The 15,182-nt window shown below is 32.7% G+C and overlaps 2 protein-coding genes across 2 annotated transcripts; both read left to right on the top strand.

Moving 5' to 3' along the window:
- The first annotated feature begins 2,111 nt into the window (after positions 1 to 2,111).
- Positions 2,112 to 8,130, top strand: LOC101510704 (probable monogalactosyldiacylglycerol synthase, chloroplastic). Its single transcript, XM_004498763.4, has 8 exons — positions 2,112 to 2,857; positions 3,851 to 4,023; positions 4,650 to 4,811; positions 4,897 to 5,038; positions 6,429 to 6,647; positions 6,927 to 6,989; positions 7,080 to 7,154; positions 7,729 to 8,130. The coding sequence occupies exons 1-8, from the start codon at positions 2,327 to 2,329 to the stop codon at positions 7,963 to 7,965; spliced, it is 1,602 nt and encodes a 533-aa protein (XP_004498820.1). The 5' UTR covers positions 2,112 to 2,326; the 3' UTR covers positions 7,966 to 8,130.
- A 1,921-nt stretch (positions 8,131 to 10,051) lies between these two features.
- On the top strand, positions 10,052 to 14,476 carry LOC101510379 (uncharacterized). The gene is made up of 6 exons (XM_004498762.4): positions 10,052 to 10,280; positions 10,367 to 10,423; positions 10,950 to 11,103; positions 11,894 to 11,991; positions 12,281 to 12,346; positions 14,123 to 14,476. The coding sequence occupies exons 1-6, from the start codon at positions 10,158 to 10,160 to the stop codon at positions 14,159 to 14,161; spliced, it is 537 nt and encodes a 178-aa protein (XP_004498819.1). The 5' UTR covers positions 10,052 to 10,157; the 3' UTR covers positions 14,162 to 14,476.
- The last annotated feature ends 706 nt before the right edge of the window (positions 14,477 to 15,182 follow it).

The raw sequence follows: 15,182 nt of genomic DNA, 5'->3' as shown, positions 1-15,182 counted from the left end.
TATTAATATTTATATGTTTTTAATTAAATTACAAAAATGAATAATTTTATAATTTCAAATTGATGTTTTTTGATGATTTTATTGTAATTTAGTGGATATTAATTATTCAATATCATCTATTCATAAGCTACATCATTTAATATATATCAAATTGTAATTTTTTAGTTATAATTTTTTTAATTTTAAAATAGAAGGATCAATTCTATATATCGGTAAAAACAATGCATGAATTGCAATTAAACCTATTCTATTTGAATTTTTTTGATTGATTCACAATATAAGTTTATCAAAATTTGACCCGACTTATCTTTATATTTTCTTAATTTTTGTGAGGTATCCGATAGGTTTGATATATATTGTCTCCCCTAGTTTTTTGAATTTTTTTGCAATCCCTACTAAGAAAGGTCATGGCGAATTCAAAATTAATACTAGTCTTAAAACAATCGTTATTTTGTGTGTGTTTTATCTGCACTACTTCGGTGAAAGTCTAATGGTTTTTAAGTTAAGGCCAACCATCAGTGATGAATCATATTAAATAATTACTTGAACTCATCCTTGTGGTTACAATAATCTATTTAAAATATGTATCATCGTTATTTTACTTTAAAATTTTATTAATAATATATAATGTTATATATTTTTAATATATTTTAAGAATTACAACAATTAAATTGGACGGCAAGTGCAGCACAATATTGACATTATTGCTTTTGAAAATAGCATGTGATGTACTAATGTGGCTAATTAAGAAGCAACAACGTGAGAATATCCTTGTGTTGCTTTACATTATTTATTATCGTAAAGGTAAATGCATGTTATTCACATTTTTTGGTTTTATTGAGTGGCAACGTGTGGACTTGAAATTAATTTGGGTGGACTGTTTCAACTTCCAATCCCAACATACATGGAATGAGGTTTTTTCTTTTGGCCGGAATTTAATCAAGAGTCGTGAGTTGTCTATTTCTATACATTATGTACTATGTACTATAGTATGCAATTCTGAAATTTTATGCATATTCCTATGTGCTAGACATGCAAATCACATGGAGGGTGCCTAGCAAATTTAGCATCTTGTTTCTAATCTTATGCTACTATAATCTGATCTATGTAAAAAAAAAAAAGTGCATTAGAATTTATAATGCGTTTAGTTGGACGGAACATGGAAAAGGATAATCAAATCCTTATAGTAAATAAACAATTATATTGTTTTCTTTGACAAAGTATAGTTTATATTGTTCTTCTTTCATTTTTTTAATGTTCTTCTATTGGATAACCGAATAAGTATGTTGCTTTTAAGAACTTAATTTCTTCTTGTTCATATTTGGTATAGTGGATTTCACAAATTCAATCTAATAAATTATTAATAGACTTCAATATCATAAATTTTGAGTTTTTTTTACAGATTTTTTTTAAGAGTTATGTTCTTTTATAAAAAGAATATTAAGTCTATAGAATTAATTTTTTTAATGGAGGACAGATCCAAAAATCTCAAAAACTTGTAATTTAGTCCAGATCCATAAAAACACTACATATTTTTACTTGACATATCTTAAAAAGTATTAAAGGTGTTTGTAATTGAGACGATGTAGTAAAAACATACAAATAAAGTTTATCCTAAGATTACAAATGATTATTTTTAGATATAATATTAATATATATATTTTAATGCAGAAACTAATTTCTCCAGTAGCATTTAACAATTGTCTCTAAAAAATTTTAAAATGCCTCAAAGTACATAAAACAACAAAACTCCCCGCTTAAAATATTCGTGCATTTTTTTCTTCTTCTAAAACCTCGTACTCTTGAAGAAAGTTTTCAAAGTTTAAAACTTCAAAGTCGGAGAATCAACTTAAAAAAAAAACCTTGAAAGCTCCTCCTGCGTTGAAAAGCACTTCAATTTTCACGGAGTGACGTGGCAACGACTCATTGGTTGACTCAATCTGAACTGGGTCGGTTGTGGGACCCAGACAAAAAAACCCTTGGCCGGTAGTACCATACAATGAAGTCAAATTAGTCATCATAGTAACAAAAACTAAAACCCAATTCACTTAAAAAAAACCAACCCAACCCAACTACATTAAAAACCCAAACACCCGCAAACTCGTCTCTTCAAATTGCTTTTAGTGTATTCAATTCAATTCACCTCGTAGCTCAAACCTTATATAAAACCTCTGAACCAAACAATTAAACAAACATTAGCATATTTTTCTCCGATGAACTCACTTCACTCCCAACCTTAACAACTTTTCCACAACCAACCTCATTATCCTCACTCACACATTAACACATTAATTATTATATTATTTATAAAAATTGAGTTGTGATTATGTTTAACCCCACCGCAGGTGTTACTAAAGAACCCAGTGCGGTTCTCGATTTAGGTTCCCAAATTGGGCGTTTCAACATCGATACGTCGTCGTTTCTAAACTTAACTTCCGAAGCTTGTTCGCCAATCTCCAATTTCTTGTACTTCAACAACGTAGCGCGTGGAGCAAAACGCACCGTTTCGTTGAGTTTGAAGGCTGGTGGAGGGTACAAGTTCAGGAACATTTTTCACGATTTTAACAGAGCTGTTAGGTTTCACTGTGAGAGGATTCCGATCGGGTTTGCTTCGTTGCAAATTGGTAACGGGGACGGTAATGATGGTTATAACGGTAACGGTGAGGGGGATGGTAACGGTGTTGGAGGGAACGGGAATGGTACTATTGTGGAAGATGATGGGTTGAAATTGAATGGTGGTGATCGTGAGAAACCTAAAAAAGTTTTGATTTTGATGAGTGATACTGGTGGTGGTCATCGTGCTTCTGCTGAAGCTATTAAAGCTGCTTTCTATGAAGAATATGGCGACGAATACCAGGTTCTTTTTTTATTAGTTTAATTAATTAATTAATTTTATTGATAATTTTGTAATGAGATGTGAAGCACATATATTGACTTGACACATACACCAGTAATACTTTGAGAAAATGAATTAATTGTAATCAAGGGGTCAATGTTGTTATGATGTCAGACACTGAATTAGTGTTCAACATTGGAACTGACACCGGGACATTCGATCAGAAGTGTGCAGTGAGAAGAATAAAACATGGCACTTTTGTTTTTAGAGCAATTAGAACACTTTTTTAGGCTGCGTTTATGTAAAGATTTTAATGAACAGTTTATCAATTGAGCAATGAGCTTAAACTGTTTCTATATAAGGTTAAAATTAATTTTTGTAAGCTATCTTGAAGAGTTTATTCGAATAAGGTAAAAATAGTTTACGTACATTTTAAAAGTAGTTTTTATAGGCTCTAAAAATACTTACACAAATTTATTCGAATTTTTGAGTATGTCATTAGTTCAAATGAACTCATTGAAATGAACCCTTATTCAGTAAGTTGCTTATAAATGCACACTTACAGAAGTACTTACACTATATAAGCTGCTCCTACACTCGAAGATGGTAGATTCTGCACAAACTAATTAGACAAAGTATACATATGATGATCTATGACATAAATTCTTATGTTACATGATATGTTTAATATGCTTTCTACATGTACCACGTGCAGGCATATTTATGACTATTATTTGATATTTTAGTTAGTTCTTTCATTTGTAAAACCAGTAGCCAAAAGGGGTCAACTTGGTACTAGTTTTTTACTTTTGTAAATTGATGATTATTTTATGAATGATAATGAATTCTGAATTGCATGTGAATGGTAATTTTAGAATCAATTTCTTTATTTACTTGCTGGAATGTTACTGTGGAGGAAATAAACTTGTGTGTGTGTGTGTGTGAGATTGTGTGCGAGCATTCGTGTTTTTTTTTGTTGGGTTTTGTTTACAGTTTAGAGTTTATGCTATGCAGGTGTTTGTTACTGATTTGTGGTCTGAACACACACCTTGGCCATTCAATCAATTGCCCAGGAGCTATAGCTTTTTGGTGAAACATGGACCATTGTGGAAGATGACCTATTATGGAACTGCTCCACGTCTAGTTCATCAGTCCAATTTCGCCGCAACTTCAACATTCATAGCTCGGTGAGGTTTTGTTTTACTTCTTCACATAGCAGTTGCTACTGTTGTTTCTTGTCAAATAAGTTCAATGAGAAAATAAAAATAAATAAATTAGTATCTTCTGTCGCGAATAACTGATACATTCATGAAGTGACTCACGCATGAAAGTCATTTCCATATACTGGTCTAGACCGTCTAGCATTCACCCTGTTGTTTAAGTTATTAGTTACCTTTGGATAATTTGATTAATATATAAATGTTATCTTGGAAAAGTTTCAGTGTTGTTATGGACTGGATTTCCAGTGGTGGAGATAAACTAGTATCTTGTATCTAATACATCATATGTTTATTTTTGTTCATGTGCAATATGCATAGATTTTTGGGTCTTAACCACGATTATACAATACATGGTTCATTACAATAAAAAAGGCAACATGGTAATTCGGCAATATTTCAGCACAGTTCTAATTTGATATTTGAGCACTACCTATATAAATTGCATACATTCTCAAACTGTTGCCCTCTGATTGGTGTTGTTGCAGATAATGATTTTTCTAGTTGTAGAAACTAATTTTATTTATGCTAGTTCTTCTCAGATAAAGTATAAAATCAATTGTCAGAGGTTAAGTATATCCTATCTGTTTTTACAGTGAAGTTGCTAAAGGGTTAATGAAGTATCAACCTGATATAATAATCAGCGTGCATCCACTAATGCAACACGTTCCACTTCGTATTTTGAGGTCAAGGGGCCTTTTAAAGAAGATTGTTTTTACCACAGTTATTACAGATTTGAGCACTTGCCATCCAACATGGTTAGTTTAGTTCTGGTTAAGTATTTTCTTTTTAGAAATCTTACCAATAGTCTAAATTTGACATTTTATTTCTTGTAATTTTTAGGTTTCACAAGCTTGTAACTAGATGCTATTGTCCAACTACAGATGTTGCAAAAAGGGCACAAAAAGCCGGTCTTGAACAATCCCAAATAAAGATTTATGGCCTACCTGTTAGACCTTCCTTTATTAAGCCTGTTCGGCCGAAGGTATGTCATGTTCTTAACTTCATATAACTATGGCTTGATTGGACGACTAGTAGTTGATCATCAATTCTGGATTTGGAATACAGTATGCAGTGGTAGTATATTTATCATTCCCAAATGACCCTTTCTATTTTGTTTGATACAGTGAGATAGGATAATAAGAATTCTCAAGTCTCTCAATTCGTTGTTTAATTGTTTGGTTTTTGGATTATTACTCGCAAGTTATAGTCATTTATATGTCACTAGCCTTCAATATGCCAAGGGGCCTGTCAACTACAATCTTGGCCATGATTTTACCGAAAATTCTAGTATGGACCTTCTCCTTTGTGATCCAGTCTCGATTTGCGATTTTATTATTATTATTTTGGGGGTCTGCAATGTTTCAGAAATTACAATTTGTTGTCTCTCTTAAACACACCGTCCTCTTTCATGATCCAGTCTCAATTTTCAATTTTTTATTTTATTATTATTATTATTATTATTTTGGGGGTATTCGATGTTTCAGAAATTACAAATTGTTTCTCTCTAAACACACTGTCCTCTTTCGTTTCCTATTTCTCCTTTTTCTGTATTCCCTTCTTATGCTTCCAGTAATCTAGCAAGTTGCTTTTGCTCCCTTTGCATATCTCTCCTTGTGTCAGTTGCTTGCAACATACATGACCCTTTGTCATCTTCAAATTAACAGCACTCATCAAACATCTGCAGCAGCTTCATTCTATGCGAGAAATCTTTGAAGCACACAAACCCATCATGATGGGACATGGAGGTGAAACAGAGAAAGTGTGGGGCGTAAGAAGTGGGAGAGAGTAGGAGCCTGAGGAATGAGAGAAAAAGTGGGGGTTTATATGAGCCGACCTCACCTAGTGATATAAGGCTTGGTTGTTGTTGTTAATTAGTAAAACATGATGGTTCATGATGAACCACAGCAGAGTTCAACTTATTTTACCCTTAACTTCTTCCTTCGTATGCATATAGAAAAGTTAATAATAGCAGTTTTTCTCTCAATAATCAAAGTTTGAATGGTTCAATACTACAATTTATTTCTTTGATGTTTATTATGGGTTCAGATTCTTTAACTAATGGCTGCAGTTAGGTATTGTATTATTACTTATTAGGTTAGTGTACATGATGATGGTAGGCTCGAAACTAGTTGTTGCATAGGCAGGCATCATTCCACTCACTAAGATAAACCTTATTGATCAGTACACTAGGGGTTTGATTGGTATCTACTTTCACTTTTTGTCTGCTGACTATCTTTCACAACCTTCCTCTTTTTTCTCGAGCATGGGACCAGCTATGCTCATAATTAGTTCATGTTTTCTTTTTTTGCATTTAAATTTCTTGAAATCAAGTGATGTTGACTTTGTTGAGCTTCTGTAAATTTTTTTCATAGGATGAGCTGAGGAAGGAATTAGGAATGGATGAGGATCTTCCTGCTGTATTATTGATAGGGGGAGGTGAAGGCATGGGTCCCATTGAGGCCACTGCTCGGGCACTCGGTGATTTATTAAATGACGAGGGGGTTCCCACTGGCCAGATCCTTGTGATCTGTGGTCGCAATAAGAAGCTTGCTAACAAACTCAGTTCTATTGACTGGAAGATTCCTGTGAAGGTATTGATACGCTTGAAGTGTGTGTAGTGGGTGTGTTTTTACTTCCTCTATCTTAGTTACTTACTACTCTATATGCTTAAACTTTAAGTTTTTATCAGTAGTCAATGATGACTGACATGTACTAGTATATGCATGTTTTGACAGTTTTTCTTTCCATATGAACCAAGGCAGAAGATTTATTGTGTATATTTTTAATCAAAAATTTATTGGTTTGGGGTGGGGGATGTAATATGTTGATATGGAAGCCCCTAATTTATATTGTTTTTATCCATGGTGTAGGTCAAGGGGTTTGTTACTAAAATTGAGGAATGCATGGGTGCCTGTGATTGCATTATTACAAAGGTATGATCTTGCTGTCGTGACTTACTTTTTCTTACCTAGGTTATGATGATAGCTATTGAGTATTGGTGGATTTGTTTTTTGCTTTTGTAGGCAGGCCCAGGGACAATTGCAGAGGCCATGATTCGAGGCCTACCTATTATTTTGAATGATTACATTGCCGGGCAGGTAATGTGGTTCTCATTTCACGATTTCTCGACCTTGTCATTATTTTGTATTATTTTGAACAAGTTAGCTTGCTCAATCGTGGCTAATTGTTGTAACTAAGTTTGAGGCTGAGGTTTGTAACATAATTGGTATATTTTAGCTACTAGAAATTAGTTACATGACACATGAAATAGTTTTTTAGTTTCCATAAATGGAAGCATGAATTGGAATCTTTCTCAAAGTATGAGAGGTTCTTTCTAGGTTCAAATTTCTGCGGAAAAAAAATCCACCACAGAAACTGTGAGTGGAACAAACCCTCGGCAGGCAGGACCACCTTCAAATAAGGAAACCTGTGAACATTCCTTGAAAAACAAAATGAGTAGCAATATTGATAAATATGTACTTTAAATTGGTCTATCATGCATGCTTTTAGTAGTGAGGGTAGAGGGGGTAGAAACTCATATTATGTTGTTGTAGGGTCTAGTTTTAGTTTTGATTGTTGGTAGTTGAGGACACCGTCACAAGTAAATATTTTCACTGATCTTTTCGTTCATGATAAAAATTGGTGAGCTTACAGAAGTTCCTTTGATTTCAGGAAGCCGGCAATGTTCCCTATGTAGTTGAAAATGGATGTGGAAAGTACTCTAAATCGCCTAAAGAGATAGCAACAATTGTTGCAGACTGGTTTGGTCCAAAAGCCGACGAACTAAAAACAATGTCTCAAAATGCACTGAGGCAAGCTAGACCAGATGCCGTGTTCAAGATTGTTCATGACCTTCACGATCTAGTAAGACAAAGAAGGTTATTACTAGATTATTCTTGTACAGCTTGACCAACAGTGCGGCTATTTTTTCAAACAAGTATTTTGTGAAAAATGTAAAAGGCAGAGAAGGTGGTGTATCACTAGTAAAAATGCCACCATTTTCATATCAATGTTTAGTTACTCATTTGAAATTAATAATTAATAAAAATAATAATTTTGGCTGTTTTCTTCTTAGTTTTTTTGTTTCCTTGAAAATTTTCAGTTCATTTGAGAAGCATCGTTAGTTCAGTAATCTTAAGACTGACATTTAACTTGCATGCTGTTACCAGCTTTCTATGTACTACGCTTGTGTGACATATAATTGCCGTAGGACATTTTGTTTTACCTTGAGAGTCTTATAAATGAGAAAAAAACATGAATCCAAATACTAGGTGTCTCTCTAGCCATATGTTAGCTGTTTCTATTTGGAACTGTTGTTCCCCGACATGGAATCACTTTCTAATGTTAGTTTATTTGTTCAATTAATAACATTTTTCTAATCAATGTAATTAAGTTTTAATAATATTTCACTAAATTCAAATTTATTACAAAAATTCAATTATCACAAGTTACTAAATTCAAATTTATTACAAAATTCAATTATCACAAGTTACAAAAAAATGATGATCAAGCTAGGATGAAAAATGATATCACATTAGCGATTCCAATCTGGTAAACTGCATGTGATTATACTTTATGCAAATGTTAGTAACAGTTAAAATTATACATCATTGTTTATTGCATCTTTGTTTCGTACAATTTTCGTTATTTTATTTACCTCTCTGCAAGAACTTTGAATTACTAACGATATAGTTTTATATATAAAACTAAACCGTTAGATTATTGCAGATAACTTTAATCATATAAGATTGTGTGATTAAAATGAGTTTGTTGTTAACAATCATTCTCCCACAACTTTATAAATATTTGGTTAGTTTATTCCTTATCAACTATCTTTTATAAATTCACTCGCTATTAACTACAAACTATTTAAAAGTGAGTGAATTTTCAAAATCTAAGTGGAGTATGGTCACTTTGTGAATGAGTGAAGAGGGGACAAGTGTTGTCACTAAAACTAGGAGTGTTTTTTGAAAATATGTACTCTCACAATAATAGTATACCATCATTTGGTGGTTGATATATATTACATTGGGTCAGATGATGCTAGTTCTTTAGCACCACAGTTTGGAAATAATGGCTTGATTAATATTGATCGCTACACCATTTCAAGAACAGCCAACCATAGATAAAGCACAATTTCAAGAACAACCAACCATAGATAAAGCACAAGAACAAACATGTCTGATGTCGAGTCACCACCGACCTTCTCTGTATAGTAAGGAAATCTCTCAATGCATAACTAGAACACACAAAAATAATTGTAATTTTATAAATAATTTTTATTTATCCATTTATTTTAAATTTGTATTATTAATTATGTTAACGTCATTTTTTAATTAATTTCAATATTAGTACTATTTTAAAGTTGCATCTCAATGATGTCACCCTTCTTCATTTTAAAAAGTAAATAAAAAACAATAAAGCCAATTAGGGAAGTTGTATCTCGACTCAAGGACGAGTCCCTAACATAAATAAAAAATTATGTCTTTTTTTTGTTCAATAAAAAGTTATATGTTAGAAAGTCAGAAGTTAGAATGAGATTTATGTGATCCTATAAAAGACAATATATTTTAAAAAAAGGGTATTTTAGAAAATAACTTAGAAAATAAAAGCAGTATTTCTGATGTTTTTTTAAATTTCTTATAAAAATTCCTAAATTTCTTATAAAAGAGTTGAATATAAAAAAATCTTTACTCATAAAAAATAATTATTTTTAATTAAATAGTTAATAAATTTTAAATAACAACAAATTATTTAAGAGAATTTTAATTAAATTAATAATTAAATAATTTTAAGTCATATTTTACTATCTTAACCGAACTCCAAATTAATAAGGATATATTTTCTTAGAAATCAAAGTGATAAAAAAAAAATTATACTTATAAACACATCTTATTTTGAGACAATTAAACTGATTTTTTAATTATGGGTTAACATATTAATTAGAATAGTTCGCCTCTTTTGTATTTATAGCTGTCGTGTAATTAACATCATGGTGTTATAAATTTGTGTTTCACAGTTTAACGTGACTGTGAATTCCGCGATCTGAATAAACCCTCGCTGTGTGCTCGTCTTCACAGCTACACAGATAATTCAATTCAATGGATAAAGGGAAGGCTGTGATCGGATCCTTGGGACGAAGATGGGCCGTTGATTTCTCCGATAATTCTACTTCTCGCGATATTCTCGATCCTCCTGGTTTCTCACGCGCTTCCCTCGATCAGGTTTCTTTTTCAATTCGTTTCATTCCAAATTTCTCAATTAACCTTTTTCACAATTACAAATGTTAACTCAAAATTTTATTTTGTAGGATGATTCATCGCTTAGTCGCCAAAAGAAGGATGCTGAATCCAACTGGAAAGCTCAGGTTCACTTTTTTTATACTTAATTTTTCTTTTTCCAAGTTATGGTAAAGAGGCAAAATCCGCAGTGGATGATTATCAATAGTGGTATAATTGATGCTTAAAAATCACTCGAAACTCTGAGGTCAACACAAAAGTCTTAGTTAAGGATTGGTTATTCTTAAGGTTTTAGATGACTTTTAGGTACTCTTGTGTTTAAAAATCACCCGAAACTCTAACGTTGAATCAGAAGTATATGTTAGTGACTCTTCTCATCTTTTCAACTGAGTGATTTGATTGGTTGGTTCAACTAGTTGAGTTTTGAGAACTACACTGGTTTTCCCTTATTTTTATGGAAGGATCAAGTCATTGTCTCAATTGTAAAGTCCAAGAGAATCGTTAGCTTATATTTTTTAGGACGGTTTTTGATTGTTGTAAAGTTTTAGGTGACTCTTGAGCATTGGTCTATTTGTGGATGAAACATCGGCCTTGTTTAAGGACATAAATTCTGTAATTTCTGTTTTTAATTTATTAATTCTATGTTGGAAACAGAAAGCTTGGGAAGTTGCACAAGCCCCTTTTAAGAATTTGTTAATGATGGGGTTCATGATGTGGATGGCTGGTAGTACTGTTCATTTGTTTAGCATTGGTATTACCTTCTCAGCTCTTTGGCAGCCCATAAGTGCCTTACAAAGTGTTGGAAAAAGTACGGTTTCTCTCTCTCTCCATGTCCTTTCAATAATTGTTATCTTATTTGAGCTAGGTTATATAAACATAATTGTTATTTGAACATCAATTTGGGACTTATATTCGAAACCTTTCTAAATGGTTAATACAATTAATAACTGGTTGATGAGTATATCAAGATTGGATAACTACTTAACTATCAACCAAACTATTTTTTTGAAAGGACTATCAACAGCACTTTCTTTGAAGGCTAATGAGGTGTAGAAACAGCTCAAGATCAACTGAACTATATTAACCATGAATTTGAATTTTATTAACCACAATTTCTGGTGTTCCAACTTCATAGAGATTTGAACACCTAAAATTGTCTGTTGGTTTATTGTGACTTATAAGGAGTTGATCTGATAAGATATGTAATTGTGTGTTTGAATGAATTATTTTGTTTTCAAAACAGCTTTTAAATTTTAATCAAACACGTGATTTTAAATTGTGCTTTGCAATATAAGGGTTTTAAGGCCTGTGCAACTTGAATTGTGGACACATTAATCACATTTGTCTGCAATTTGAAAAATTGAAATGCAACTGCAACCGCAGCTGGAAACCTTGATCATAAGCTTCTGGGATCCAAAGAGGCTTTTGAATTAAAAACAAAAAGCGATTAACTCCCCCCATTTAAAAAGAGCTTTGCCAACCATGCAATTAGTTTTGGAGTAACTTGTTGTCTTCTTCAGTCTACATGGTTCAGTTTGTTCTGAGATTGTTCATGTTTGCTTATCATCATTATTATTTGTTTTTTCTTTTTTTTGCAGTGTTTGAACCTTACAAAGACAGTAAAGTGGAGCTTCTTGGGCCTAAGTTGTTGTTCATGGCCCTCAATCTGGGAGGCTTGGCACTAGGTGTTTGGAAGGTAATATATGTAATCAAATATGAGTTAAATTTCCTGTAGTTTCTTTGTTATTTTTGTAAGTATTTACGAGTTAAATTGCTTGTATGAGTTCTCAAGTTAACTCTGAAAAAATTGGTAAGCACCAGATTCTAGTAGTGGTTTACAAGCCTAGGTATATATACATGGTTTTTACCTCAAAACTTACAGTTTTGCTTCATTTTGTTGGATACTTGGGTTAAATTGCTTATGGTTTTAGCCCATGTACTTATTAACTTTCCCCATATTCATATGTGACTGTTCTCTTCTACAGCTCAATGCGATGGGACTGCTTCCAACCCACACATCAGACTGGGTGTCATCCTTACCACCTGCTCTGGTTAGATTTTTTTTTAATATATTAAGTGCATGATACACTTTTATTTGTTTTATAATAAATTTGAGTCTTCTTAAAACGATAATTAAAAGGTTTGACACTCTGTTGACACATTATCTTGCTGGCTTCAAGGTGTTATGACAAAACCCTGGAGCATTTTCTAGTACCTCTTCTTGATTAAATGAATGAATTCTACACTTTGTTGCTTTATTCTATTGAGTTGCAGCTACATGATTTATAAGTCTGAGTTCAATTTGATAAGTAGTTATTATCTTATCGTTATCTCATACTGTCAAATTGATGGTCAAAGATGGAGACGAGGTTCATTATTTCTCTTATTCTGATATACAAGGGAGATAATACCGGTTAACTGGCTACTATGCCAACCATCTCTATTTTGGATGACTCATGCTATTTAAACTCTGACTCCTACCTAACTAACCACTGCTGCAAGCTATTGTGTTAACTAAAACCCACTTACTGTCTGTGATCATTGGTTCATGTATAAGTTGCTGAAGCCTGTTCCTAACAATACCTCTGCTAAAGATCCAATCTTGTCCTCAAGGTTAAAGTTCGGAAACTGGTCATAAATAGCAAGTCTGTCCTACAAAGTAGCATTTTTTGCAGGCCTGTCCTGCCATTGAACCAAAATGAAAGCAGAATAAATAGGAAAAATAACAGTATACATGATATTTAGGGTGGATCTGAGCTTATGTAGGTAATAGAGTTGGAAGGAGGGGGGTTCCATTGCAACCTTAGCAAGAGAGCAGTTTTCTGCACTCTTGAAACTGGTTATACCAGTATTTTCTCCAATATAGAACCTCATACCAGGCCTTTGGTTGCTCTTCAAGATGGGGTCCGATCATGCACAATAGAAGTAGGGATGGCATGTTAGCAAAATGTCTCCATGTAAAAGCATCTGCAATGAAGTGAGCTAATTACAGGTGCTTGGGCCAGTAAAGTGGCCATATTTGCTGACTTTGTCACCACCCACTGAAATTACATTATATCCTTTATACCTACAAGTGCTACAATAAAATCTATGTTCAAGTCCTCCTAAATAACCTTAGGAAATGGCATAGGTGTTGGGTTGCCACCTGATGCAAAGCCTTTACTGATTTGGGCACTGGCCACTATTTGAATAAACTTTCTTGGCATCCATTGGAACTCCTTTAGATATTATGGAGCCTAATACTCGTCCTATCTTTCCTAAGTACATTTCCTCTTACTGGTATAGAATTGACTGTGTTGTCTTGTACTTTCTATACTTGCATCGGGCATTAGATGTTGCATAGTAAATTTGGGAAACAGTACTTGAATGCTATGATTAATCAGTTTTGCTTTATTGAAATGAAACTGTTAACATACTGTAAAAAAAGAAATTGGTAACATTAATTGCAAAGTAATGCTTCCAAGTCATTTATTTCTATGGTGTTGATATCGGAATAATGATAGATGAACCACAGTCATTTGGTGTATAAAAGAACATATGCCGCAATAAAGAATTGGTGCAATGCTGTTAGATTATTGTCAAAACCCAAACACATGCTTTAAGTTTACTGTATGAACTTGTGACCACTTAATTTCAGAAATGATTATTGATTTTGAAAATGGATCTAAAACTGGTTTTATCCACTAAAAAAATCTATGACTTGTTGGCATCTCTCCTACTTCATCCTATTTGTCAATTTTCCTTTTATGATTTTCATGAATTGCAATGCAATTTCCTTTGGTTTCTATGCTTTATGGGCTCATGACTTAACTTTTTCGTATCTTCAGGAAGTGGAGTACTCAGGCGGGGGTCTAAATTTTGGTTGATGCTCCAGTTCTTTCTTTTTTGGTAGCATGTCTTTGAGGAAGTTAAGAATTTGGTGATGTTAGCATGTTGTAATGGTCACAAAAGACCTCTTGAGGCATGACTTGTTTCTTATTTATGAAAAATGTTACCAGCTCATACAGTCACTAAGATTAGACAGGGTTTGTATTGTATTGGACTGTTAGTGCTCTGAATAGTTAAGAACACCGTTTTAATTCGTATTTAGGAGTCTAATATTTGCACATTATTAATCTCTAAATCTGGCATACTAGAATCTTCCTTACAATGAAGCTTCTAAACTATTGATTTCTTTTAAATGCTTATGTTTATTCACCTAAATAGCTTTTTGTATTACAGAATATGGTTTAAATGTCCTTTATATTAGTTCATTTTTCTGGTAAATTAATGATTGAACATTTTGTTTATGTCTCCATTATGAATCTCAATATACTGTCAGCAATCAGTCTTCCAACTATGGAGGATATGTCCAATCTTTTTCAATTTTCCTCATTCCAAGGGTTCTGGTTTTGTTCTTGTTTCCCATTTGTTGCACCGGGGACAATTACATTTACTGGAATTGAGTTATGCCAATGGCATTGACCATGAACAAATTTGGGATTGTTGATGGATTTGCAAGTCATATTTTGTTCTCTTGAATTTTGAATTTGGTATCAATCATTACATTTGGTAACTCATAACAATCTTTGTTTGTAGGGTATAAGCAATGCTCTATTCCTTTCAAGAATTTGGTATCATTACATTTTGAATTTGGTAACTCATAACAATCTTTGTTTGTAGGGTATAAGCAATGCTCTATTCCTTTCAAGAAAATGTACATGGGCTTCGTTAAGCAATCTAATTTTCACTATTTGTTCTGTAAGAATGCAAGAACAAAAAACACTTTTGTTGGTTACATTCATTTTTTTTAATTACATTCAAATAGGTTAGGAGAACTCAATTCATATATATTATATAAACTTAATTTTATGTAAATTTAATTCGTTAAGTAATATTTGAGTGTAA

This window comes from Cicer arietinum, chromosome 4, assembly GCF_000331145.2.
Source record: "Cicer arietinum cultivar CDC Frontier isolate Library 1 chromosome 4, Cicar.CDCFrontier_v2.0, whole genome shotgun sequence".
NCBI classification, from domain to species: domain Eukaryota; kingdom Viridiplantae; phylum Streptophyta; class Magnoliopsida; order Fabales; family Fabaceae; genus Cicer; species Cicer arietinum.
This window is presented reverse-complemented; position numbering and strand designations above follow the sequence as displayed.